General features: G+C 33.6%; 1 protein-coding gene across 1 annotated transcript in view; it reads left to right on the forward strand.

The window, feature by feature from the left end:
- Positions 1–7,372, forward strand: part of LOC145104481 (uncharacterized) — a 33,416-nt gene extending 26,044 nt beyond the window's left edge. Inside the window, exons 11-13 of the mRNA XM_079041720.1 lie at positions 6,850–6,926; positions 7,070–7,185; positions 7,303–7,372. Of these exons, the coding sequence (XP_078897846.1) occupies positions 6,850–6,926; positions 7,070–7,185; positions 7,303–7,372 (263 nt within the window). The remainder of the gene's footprint in view (positions 1–6,849; positions 6,927–7,069; positions 7,186–7,302) is intronic.
- Positions 7,373–12,919: the final 5,547 nt, after the last annotated feature.

The raw sequence follows: 12,919 nt of genomic DNA on the forward strand, positions 1-12,919 counted from the left end.
TTATTTTAAACAGAAAACGACCATTATGCCCTTTTATATTAATATTGCGCCTTATCAAGAGAAATGACCGGTTAATATATCTACTCCAAGAAACATCCAAAAAAGAAAATTTTTCCCAAAAATACCCATTCCTAAATCGAAAGATATATTGAGAAAACTACATTGAAAGATGATTCATTGCATATTATAGCATTGTTCTTTCAAAGTACAATGTTATAATTGGGAGCTCATTATCTAATTTCTTGGTAAATGAAAGTACATTGGTATAATTCATAATATTTTTTCCACATGAACACAAATAAACATACACACATACACAATAACACAATGTTACAAACACAAACAAAATATTGCACTATAACTTGTGTTGACATTTTCACCTCAATGCTATAATAAACAAATCGACACAAGTACATTGTTGTTTCTTGCATTAGAATAACATGAACATATAATAGAATAATTTTTAGCATAAAATTTCATACCGGGTTTTCAAACATCATAAAATAGTTAATTCCAAGGTGGTATAATTGTAGAAAATGTCACGTTTGGATTTTAGGAATCAAAAATATGTGTTTCGTCATCAATAAAAAACAGGAAAAAAATATAAAACTCGAAAGAAAGCACTAACCTTTTGTTCTTTTCATCCATTCTTCTTAGTTTTGATGGTTGGTCGCTTTATGATAAGTCAGAATGAAAAATGAACAATTGTATTTACATAATTACGTTACTATACGTTTACATTTCAACCCATCTACAGTTACTCAATTTTATGACCAACAAATTTAATTGATTTTTCTTATTATTACATTCTCTTATTTTTTTGCATTCTACCTAATTAATCAAACCAGTCAAATTCAAAGTTTCTTAGACAAAAATTGAGAAATGACAGTATAGAGAGGAAAAGACAAATCTGTAATGAATAATAATTAAACAAAGAACAATTCCAATTATAAATTCTAAATAACCTGCAGTTTAGGTCCACCATCTCGTGAGCAAAACTGTCGATAAAGAGGTAAGTAATCCTCCATGCTCATTAGTTGGATGATAAAGCCTTCAAGAAATAATTATGATAATAATGGATCACTACATATTTTAGAATTTGATGAAAGTTTAGAGATTGAATGAATAAAAGAATCATGAAAAAATATAATATTAGTACATAAAATTGGTAATATGTATTGACTGTGAAATTAACATCACAAAGTATATATAAATAGTAATCCAAAACTAATCTTTACAAACTTTGATGGTCCAATTTTCAGATTGCACGAATGCTTTCAGAACTCTCAATGATTATAGTCATCACACAGAAAATCGACAAACGGATAAATGGAGAAAAAGAAAACTGAAGTAATGAAAGTCTTAATGCTATAAAAAAAATTAGTTCTTATAAATGAATTGTTTTTAGTTGCAAGAAAAATCCATGCTCTTTTTTAACCATATTATGTCATAAATAAGTATAATGATATATGTTGTTTCATTAAAAAAATCAAATTTAAATCACTATCCATATGAAGAACCAAATAAAAATATATATGAAAATGTAAGTTTGTGTTACCTTGATAACAACATAAAAATCCCAGGATGCCATCTTGATACATTCCACCACTTGTAGATATATCGAACAATTGCAACAGACATCTTTAAGAAAAATAGAAAAAAGGTTAAGATGTTAGATATGACTTGAAGAACTATAATTTATAAGAAAAATGTCTCATCAGACACATTCACATACATATAAAACATACACACGTTTTTACTGTATTTTTTCTATAAACATAGATAACCATCAAACAAAAGTTTTATGAATCTTCACACCAAATTTCAAATTTAAGGAGTAAAACAAACAACACAAACTCACATATTGTACTCTGTAATAGTCGTTAATATGAAAAATAACTTCTCATGGACATTTTATCAAACACATAGACTGCAACATGAAATTCAAGTATTCAATAACCAAATCATATACAAGAGGCCTCTCAATATCATTAGATTCAGTCAAATGCCACATACACACATAGTAATAATAAAAAAAAATCAAAACAGTAAATATAATATAAGAACCACATATTAAAAAGGAACCTGGGTGAAAAGCGATATCGTGACAATTGGAGGCCTGATATAAGTCGTATTTTGTAGGTAAATTTGAATATGGAATCAAATTTCTTCCACAAATATTGGGATTTTACATATCAATTGAAAATTTATCGGCGACCTAATTCATGATATAAGGCCTTAAGATGGAAACTCATACCAATTTAATTAAAGCAAAAATTCAAATTTTAGAGACCTGTAGCTGATTTAACGGGATGTTACTATAAAATAAATGCTTTTGAAAATATACCACCGAATACGTAGGGACAATTAGAATAGCAACGATTAGGATTTAGGCGGGAAAAAAATTTATAGAAGCACGAGTAAACGACACGTGGCAAATGTTTGGTTTATAAGGGTGACATGTGGCAAACTAAAGAGTCTTTTATTAGAAGAGAAGATATGTGAAACACTAGTTTAAGGCGTTCGTTGCTCCAATTCTAATTTTTCTTTTTCGTTTTTAATATGAATATTTTCTCGCATAATGAAATCAAATTGATACTCTAGGTGGCTTGTTATGATGTTTTTATATTTAAATGATTATTTTATATTACATTCTTAATACTTATGGTGTTTGGGTACACCAAATGCACATGACATGGGTGTGAATCGTGTCGGATTCGGGTTGGCGAGTCAAAATGCATCAACCCGTACACGACCCATATAATTATTCGTGTTGCAGGTTGACAGGTTACAAGTTAGCGGGTTGGGAACATCAATTCGGACACAACCTGTCTAACCCATTTAATTATATGTGTTAGCGGGTTCGTGGGTCAGATTCGGGTTGGCGGGTTCATAAGTTGACCCATGAACCCATATATTATTTGTATAATAACGATGAATGGTTTGATTTAGACATGCAACGTGCTTAGGCTAATAGACGTAGTGACTTAACTTAAATCTAATATATTATACGGTGAACCATCAAATGATGAACCATCTTTAGGGGAGTCTGTTTTAAACGGTAATATCTTTTAAAAAAAATACAAAATTATACGGGTTGGCGGGTTGACCCATGAAGCCAAATACTAACCCGAACACAACCTGTTTATTCGGTGGATCAGAAATCTCAACCCAAACTCGTTTATTTTCGTGTCGAATTCATATCTTGTCCAAAATTTCCACCCCTAAATTTATATACACATTCTTTTGTTGGGCGCATATTTTTTTGATGCGTCTAGTTAATGGGTACGGTGGTGGTGCATCTTTTGTGTAGATTAAGGTTTTAATATAAAGTCTTATTTGACAGCAAGAAAAGATGGTACTTTGGTCATATTTGTTTGCCTATTGCTCAATTTGGAATAAATATGGTGTGAAAGCATATATCAGTACTATATAAAGAATGATTTTGCCTTCTGGTATTTATATATGGTGTGAAAGCATATCATACTACATAGAGAACATTAATAAGGTCGACCTATAAAGAGGGAAGCAGATTACTTTTGCCTTTTGGTATGAGATTCCCTCTCGTTCTAGAGAATACCAATAGCAAGTAGTAAAAGACTTTATCATCCTGCATGTTGACATTTTGTAACCTTTTTAGAAACCAATGGACCAAATTTAAAAATAGATATTCGATATTAGGTATATGCCAATTAACTGAAGAACCAAACGAGAACTGATTGGAACCACATAAGGGTATTCGGTTTGGTTATTGGTTCCAATTATTTTTATTTTTCGGTTTCGGGTCTGATCGGTCCAATTTTGGAACCGAACCGAACTCATCCATACTTGTAGGAATTATCATTATAGTCGTAATTTGTAATTCACTGTAATATTCATTTGAAATAATTTAATGTATGTTTAAAGAATCTTAAATAGACGAAATAAATTTGTTAACTATTAGGAAACTGAATTTGAAAAGTTAATTCATTTTTCATATATATATATATATATATATATATATATATATATATATATATATATATATATATATATATATAAAATAAGGATTACTAGACATCTACCAAAAATGATATATGTAGAGTTAAATGTTGAAGATGCTAAAATATAAAAGAACTGGACCGTAAACAAAAGCTTAGGGGTGAGCAAAAATCGCACCGCAACTAAAATTAACCGCAAAAATCGTATAAACCACAACCGCAATAAAAACCGATTGTGAGGTTTTCTGTTTTTCAAAAACCGCAAATTTGCGGTGCGGTGCGGTTATTAGCTTTCAAAAACCACAAAAAAACCGCACTGCACCGCATATATCATATACAATTTTTTTATTAATTATTAATATATTAAATATATAAAATAAGACAAGTTTTATCGATGATAGATGAATAAAATACTAGAAGACAAAAATGTTGGTTTTTTGTTATGTTTAACTTTGAAACATGGTGAAATTAGACAATTTTAAGATATTTATTATTAATTACTATTGATTTGACATTTTTAAGATGTTAGTTGTTTGTGATTTAAGTTAGTTGTCTTATACCTGATGATTTTTATTATTACAAGTAATATGTTTGAACTCTTAAAACCGTTGGAGCTCTAAACTGTGGTTAAAAACCATGCAAAATAATTGCACCAAATTCATACGGTTAATAACCACAACACAAAAAAAACAAAACCGCACCGCAAAAATAACCGTCTAACCGCACCGCAAAGATAACCGCACCAAGCGGTTTTGAAAATGGATTAACCGCATTTGCGGTTAGTGGTGAGGTTTTGGCTAATAACCGCACCGAATCGCACCGCGCTCACCCCTACAAAAGCTCTTGTATAAATTAGGCTAAGCTACATATATGATCCTTTTGTTACGGATTCATGACAAAACAATTTTTTTCTTATGCGGACTATCCTTATGTTATGTTTTTGTTACACATGTAATCCATGAGTTGAATGTCGTTGGTATCTTAAAATGGATGTGATAATGAGTTGATTGTCGTTGGTATCTTAAATAGGATGCGATAAGGTTGTTAAAATTCCGATCTTAATTTTAAGATCTTAAGATTTTAAGATACTACAAGTGAAAACGATCATGATCTCACCTCTTTAGTTTTATTATATAGATGAGTATCAAAAAATCGTCTATTCAACTTGAAATCGAGCATCACAAATTACAAGAAGCTTTGTAGAACATCATAGTTTCATCAACTCATCTCAAATTAGGCAGACCACACTCATAATAATCCCTTTGTGATCTTATGTCTTTAGTTCTATATGATCAAAATGATATATTTTTTTTATAATTAAGTTGTTTTCTTCTTAATTTTTGCAGTTTGTAACAACAAAAATTATGGTTCATATTTAAGAAATTAAAGTTGATTCTACTATCGACGTCTTAATCAACACCTAGTTATAATATTTACTTCACACCTACTATTGTGCGTGTAAATTTGAATATAAGTTCATTTTAGTAGGATTTTTTTGATCCTGATCACGATCTTGCAAAACGTAAAACGATCTTATTTAAGATCTTGATCTTGACAACTTTGGATATGAAAGTACCACTTTTTGAGATTTATTATTAGGGATATTGAAAAAAAAAACCTTTAAATTTTTTAATTTTTACAATTTTATATTTTTTGTATTCCATAATTTGCATGCATTTTTTTATGATCCTTAAAGGGCTATAAGATTGGAATCTTTAAAAGACTTCTATGCGGTCAGGGCCGGCCTTATGTATGATTGTGTAAAGGTAGGGCTTAGGGCCCCAAATTGTAAGGGGTCCCATTTAATTTCAAGGCCGTTTCTCTCTATGTCCGATACTCCCCATTCCCCAAAAAATATTACGCCTGCGATTCTTTCTACTACAATCACGCCGGGACGATTAAACTTCCCTTCTTTTCTCCATACTCGGACTCGATTCTAGGCCTTCTACCCTTCTTCTCCGATCGATTCTTCCACTGCTCCACAGTTGATTGAATCGTTGGCTCGCTACTGACCTATTGGCTGTTGTTCTCGGCTTCTCGTCTCTCGCGTTTCTCCATTGCTCCAGCCTCAAAGTCAAAACTCTAAAATCAAAATCAGGTAATCAGGCAATTAGCTATTCTGTTGTCATTGAATTTGAAACTGTATTGTGCTTCAATGCTTGTATTTTCCCTTTTGAGTTTTGATTTTCCTGTTGTCTGATTATGTAATTGGGGATTTGGGGTTAATAGCCGATTAGCTGAAACCATTCAAACCAGTGTCTGAAAATGTGTACTTACATTACAGGTTACAGCAAGAGCAATCATGGCTGTGACTAATTAACAATTTGTTATTGTATTTTATTATATTATTATATTAGATATTGATATTTTTATAAAATAAAAATGTGTACTTACAACAAGAGCCATGGCTGTAACGAGTCCAGCTTGTATAACTGATTAGCTGCTGATAGATATTTGGGATCAAAATCCAAATTTTTGAGGGAGGAAGAAGGATTAATTCCCTTCTTCAAGTCATCCACCTGCAAATAAGCTTTGTCCCACTACTTTAATTTACTTTGTTTGGTGAATCATTCCTCAAAAAGGTTGATGTTTTTTGGCTCTTGGTTTGGTTGATTGGCCCTAAACTCCCTCAAAACTGAATTATGATGAAATATACCCATAGTATAGAATGATAGAACAAGCTTTTTTGTTAAACTTTTCAATTTTTTGAATTATGATTATTGTTTGACATCTAGTTATATAATGTCTTAAACATAATGTTTTATTATTAAGTTATGTAATTTGTATTTTAATTGTTTTTGGCTTTTTTTCAAATGGCATGAATGATCAAATTTGTTAATCTTTTCAATTTTTTGATTTTTGATTTCAGATTGGCAGATTCCATTGTTCACTGATTTCAGATTTGCAGATTTCATTGTTTTTGAGCTTTCCATTATCTTAGGGGCGGTATAATCCTAATCCATATCTTCTATACTTATAGTTATTATTATTAAAAATATTTTTGGTTTTCTATTTAGTATAGAAAAATTAAAATCATTTGATGAAAATACTTTAAAAAACATTGTTTAAATCTTGAAAAATCTTTAAAGCATGATGATAGCTTAGATATTGATGGTTTAGATTTATTTCATGAACTAAAACTTTTAAGACATATTGTACATTTAGAACGTGATACAATTATTAATATACTTAATTACATCAAAAAGTTTAGTTGTTTTTTCAAATGCATATGTTGCCTATAGGACTATGTTAACTATTCATGTAACTGTTGCCTCTGCAGAAAGAAATTTTTCTAAATTAAAACTGTTAAAAATTATTTAAGATCTACAATGTCACAAGAAAGATTAAATGGATTAGCTATTTTGTCAACAGAAAAACAGTTAGTAAAATAAATTGATTATGAAAATTTCATTAAAGAATTTGCATCTAAAAAGGCTAGAAAAATTAACTTTATGTCATAAAATATATTCACAACAAACATATACATAAAAAAAATTAACTCTGCCATTTATAAACTTTTTAGTTTGTTATTGCCGGTCCCAAGCCCGGATAAAGGAGGAGGGTTTATAACATTAAGTACAATAAATGTCAAAGGGCCCCAAATTTTTGGTTCGCTTAGAGCCCCCAAACTCGTTGAGTCGGCCCTGTATACGGTGATATGAATTTCAACTGTGACTACGAAATTGTTGCCTTTGGACTATGATTTGCAGATTACTACAGTGACTTGTCATGTCAAATAGTCATCTATGAATTCCAACAGTGACTACGAAATGGTTGCCTTTGGACTATGATTTGCAGATTACCAGGATGTATAAATACGACATATACGATCGTTTTCTTATTAAAAATACTATAAATAATCTCAACTTTATTATGAGTTCATCCTCAAAGTTCGAAATTTGCTCATGCGACGAAGTAGATTGTTACTACTGTGATCCAGTCGACCCATTTGTTACACCCTCTTCGGAATGCCCATATATGTCGGATGCAACTTTTCAAGAATTAAAAAGGGCTAGAGAACAACAAAAACAGGATAAAAAGTCGTATCGGGTTCTCAGTGAACGTCGTAAAGTTATTGCATCATAATGCAAAGAATCTCAAGAACGGATAGAGATTAATAAAAAGAAAATCAAAGAGCATGAAGAATGGATCAAAAAGACTAAGAAGACTATCAAAATGACTGAAAAATGGCTTGCTGACAAAGACGCAGAGATGATACATCTTAGGGTGCAAAAGGACCGTTTTGAATATAAAATGAGAATTAGGGATGAGTATATGACAATCGAGAAAGAGAAGTACCCATTGCAATTCCTTGCGGTTAATAACTAGTTAAAAAATTGTTGTAAGATTATCATGTCTTGGGTTTGCTATATGTATTTTTTTAGATTAATATGTTAGTTTATCGTTAATTTCCAAGTATTTTTAAAAATCAAGTATAAAAACTTCATTTGCTCTTATGATGTTCAAACTAAATTACAATATAAAAGCATAAGAACAACATCTTAGAAAGTTAATGAAAACATTACAATACATAATAAATTAACAACTCTTCAATTTAAGGTAGTTTTAAATCATAATTGGCATTATAGCTCTGTGAACAACTCATAGAAGCCCCAATATTAATTGTCGTCTCCCTAGTAAGAATTATCGTGTGACTTGCTCGACTGTGGGACGCCCTTCCAGAACAATTGTTTCTCGTGTGTCCTGTTTGACCGCATGTAGAACACTCTTTTCTTATTGGACCCTCGCCTTGGCATGGAATGCGTTCTGTGTTCTTGGCCTGCCTGGCTGACGTTTATCCATTATAGGTGGCCAAACAGTCATCAAACCATCGGGGATCTCCCTTTCGAATGGCTTTGGCAAAGGGTTCATTGATTCCTCATATGCTTTCCTCAATGTTTCGGTATGGTAAGCTTCTAATGCATACATCAAGCAGTCTTGGTAATTGTTGACTGTTAGTACTCTTATGACATGACCACAAGCTATGTCGTCAAGTTGTCAATGCCTACATGTACATGTCATTTGTTGGAAATCAACAACGACGTTTTGTCTCCCCTTTTTGACCTCGCATTTCTTACTTGAGAACATGCGAACATCCCAATTACTAAAAGTATTTTTTGTTTGTTTTACAATATCATCGACCCAAAGGGTGAGTGTTGTTGTTGCTTCTGCTAAAAAAATAGAGAAAATTACACAGTTAAGATCAACAACTTTTCACACAAACATTAATAATACAACTTACTACCTGCAAAGTTACGTCCATGAAACCACCACGGTTGCATTGTTACACGAAAAAATTCGATCAACATTAGTATCGGCACCTTACGTGCATGTCTAGATAATGCATTTATAGACTCCACACTGTTGGACGACATAAGATTGTATCGGTTGCCTCTAAAATGTGCCCTAGTCCAAGTTTCAGGATTAATACTTTGTAATTATTCCCATACTAGTTCTTTTGTCTTTTTTCATAAGGTCTATGGCAACATTAGAATCATCAACTGTATAGGCTCTACAAGCCTCCCAAAAAACTCTTTTAAATGTCTTACTCTTCTTGTATCTAGCTACTATGTTGAAATACAAACGGACACCACATATTCTGTGATGAGCGTGAGGAAAAATGTTGGCAACATATATTGCTATAGATGGAGACCTATCATATATAATTGTAAGATCCTCCATATTGCCTATGCAATCACGTAGTTTTTGAAAAAATGTAACATCTAATTTACTAGGTATTTACTTTTGATCCTTGAGTTTTGAATTATTTGCAAGTTAGGTCCCTAATAGCAATTTTGTGATTTTTGGGTGTGGCTTGAGTACGATGGGCGTACTGAGTCCCACGCTAGTGCACTGCGCATACCCCAGTACGCAGGGCGTATGTGATTCAGACCAAAATCCTAACATTTAGGTTTTATGCACTATTTAAGCACCATTATAGCCCCAAGACATTTCCCTTCATCATCCTCCACCCCAAGATCGACCCTCCTTGCAAACCCTAGTCTATTTTGATCATTTTGAGCTTTTGGAGTGATTTGTGGGCTTCTTGTTTGTGAAGAAAGATCTTCAAGGAGTATCACAAAGACGGCAGAAGAGTTATGTAGATCGGCGGCGTTTGGACCTCGAGTTTCAGGTGGGAGACTTGGTGCTTCTGTAGGTGTCACCATGGAAAGGTGTCATTCGATTTCGGAAGCAATGAAAGTTGGGCCCCATATTCATTGGACCTTTCAGGATTTTGGCCCGGGTAGGCAAGGTTGCATACTAGCTGGATTTTCCTGATGCGCTCAGCCAAGTCCATAACACCTTCCATGTGTCTTAGCTTCATAAGTGTGTGGATGATGAGTCCGCAGTTGTTCCTCTGGATGATATTTAGGTTGATGACCGGCTGGATTATGTGGAGAGACCGGTTACGATCCTAGATCGAAAGATGAAGGCTCTGCATAACAAAGAAGTGTTACTGTTTAAGGTCTAGTGGCAACACCGGAAGGGTTCCAAGTGGACATGGGAACCCGAGGCGGAAATACGAGAGCACTACCCTGATTTGTTCGCGGCAGAAGACTTCAAGGACGAAGTCTAGTTTAAGTGGGGAGAGTTGTAACATCTAATTTCCCAGGTATTTACTTTTGACCCTTCAGTTTTGAATTATTTTCAAGTTAGGTCCCTAATAGCAATTTTGTGATTTTTGGTACGTCGGGCGTACCAAGTCCCACGCCAGTGCGCTGTGTGTACCCCAGTACGCAGGGCATACGTGAATCAGCCCAAAACTTAACATTTAGGGTTTGTGCACTATTTAAGCACCATTATAGCCCCAAGACCTTTCCCTTCATCAGCCTCCACCCCAAAATCAAACCACCTTGCAAACCCTAGTCTATTTTGAGTATTTTGAGCTTTTGGAGTGATTTGTGGGCTTCTTGTTTGTAAAGAAAGATCTTCAAGGAGTAGGCTTTGCTCTTAAGACTTTGGATCCAACATTTTCTCTTCACTGTTCACCATTTGGATGTATAAAGCTCCAAACTTAGCTTGTGTTTCTTTAGATCTAGTTAAGTTTTGATTTTCATCCTTTTTGTCCCAAAAACCAAGGGCTTGGTGAGTATGAGGTACTCCAAAGCCTTTAAGCTGTCCTTTTAGACATTTTAGGGCATTTTAAGTAATAAAAATGCAAGCTTGGATCTTGGTTTGACCCCATGCAAGAGTTATGGTGTAGGAAAGGTTTGAGCAAGTGAGGTTTTTAGTGTTGGGCTTCTTGTAACCATGCACAGGTGAAGAACCAATGAATCGAGTATTAAATTAATCAGAGTATGAATTCAAGTATGAATGCAAGATTGAACACCAGATGTAAATATGATCTTGTTTCAGCTTGATTTACGCTTTCGAATGTTTATAGAGAAAATAGACAGGTCTGTAAAAACTCTTATCTAACTCTAGTAAATAACCCCTATTTATAGGGAACCGAAAGCGTACAAAAAATATACTAAGGCATTGACTCTAAAGCTTCGAATAAAAGCGCCCTAGTAAAATATATTACAAAACATTCGAAGAGTGCAAAATATATTTCGACTAATTACAACAATTCGACCCTTACAATCTCCCCCTTTGTAATCATAGTCGAAGTCTTCAATTCGTAAGAAGTGTGATGGAATACAGTAACACTCTTCGAATCTCCGTGTACCAGGAGATAATCTTCTTCAGCTCTTTCTTGTCTCCTTCATTGTTCTTCTTGCAATGATTCAAACGAACAATCAAGTTCGTATATTGAGATGTTGAATATCTCTGTACTTCACTTGCTTGGAATAAGAACCGTTTAGCTTTTCCAGCTTTGTCTTTTCCTGCGAAGACCATTCCAAAAGGCTTCAGGCAAATTTCACCATCAGCATATTTCTTCAATTTCGCCTGAGTCTTCGTAGGAGCCATCGGTGCTTTTATTTCCATTCCTTTGGCAGTAGCTAATTCCACATCTGTTAGTGTCAAGCACTCATAATAGTTTTCGATAAAAATCTTGATGGGAGCAACTCCAAGATTGAATTCATCTGGTTCAGTGTTTTGAAGGAATGAAAATGATTTGTCTTTTAGAAGTAATGCAACTTGTATAAGATCATACAAGTTCATCAATGGAAAATCAGCAACAGTGAATTCGCAAATATTTCCATTTGCCCTGGCAACCACATACTTAACATTCTGGACCGTGTTTTCGAAAATCACATCCTTTTTCATACTTATGACCTTCTTGATTTTTATTAAAGACCAAACTTCCTCCGGGGCTTTTCCAAGAACAGTATGAAAACGAATTTTCATGTGTGTACCTTCATCCTTATTTTTAAAATTCCCTTCTGCTTTGAACTGAGGCATGATAAACATCATTTCGTTTATGGGAAAATCCAGCTGGCTTGCATCAGTATTCGTGACCAAATAACTCTGCTTTGGTTTCTTCTCGAATGTATACATGTGATTAAAAGCAACCTTGGCCTCAATTGTTTCGTAATTATAGTGTTTAGCTGGATCACCTTTATCCATTCCCTTCGGATCACTAGCACGCTGAGTCATAATGCTTTGAATAATCCTCAGTTTTTCAAGTTCAGCTTCTGCTTCAGCCTTCTTTTCCTCTTTCGACTTTTCCACTACAATTGATTTCCCATTATCTTTCAAGGCTGGATTGACAATTGTCTCTTTTGGACTCGAACCACTCCCACCAGTTTCTGAAGATTTACCAATAACAATTCCTTTCGAAATTGGTCTTGCAATTGGCATTGTTGTTACAACAGTTGAAGTAACCAGTTCAGCAGAAACTATTACTGGTTTTGTTGTTGGGATTTTTGAAGAAAAAACGTTTCGCACAACTTTCGCATCCTCGCCACTAGCCTTCGACTCAGTAGTTTTTCTTTCTCCCCCTTGCACCCCTGTGAAAACAGGCGGGGCATTTGTTGTTGGAAGAAGGCTTGAGA

This window comes from Lactuca virosa, chromosome 4 (assembly GCF_052849685.1).
Source record: "Lactuca virosa cultivar CGN04683 chromosome 4, Lactuca_virosa_CGN04683_v6, whole genome shotgun sequence".
Lineage (NCBI taxonomy): Eukaryota > Viridiplantae > Streptophyta > Magnoliopsida > Asterales > Asteraceae > Lactuca > Lactuca virosa.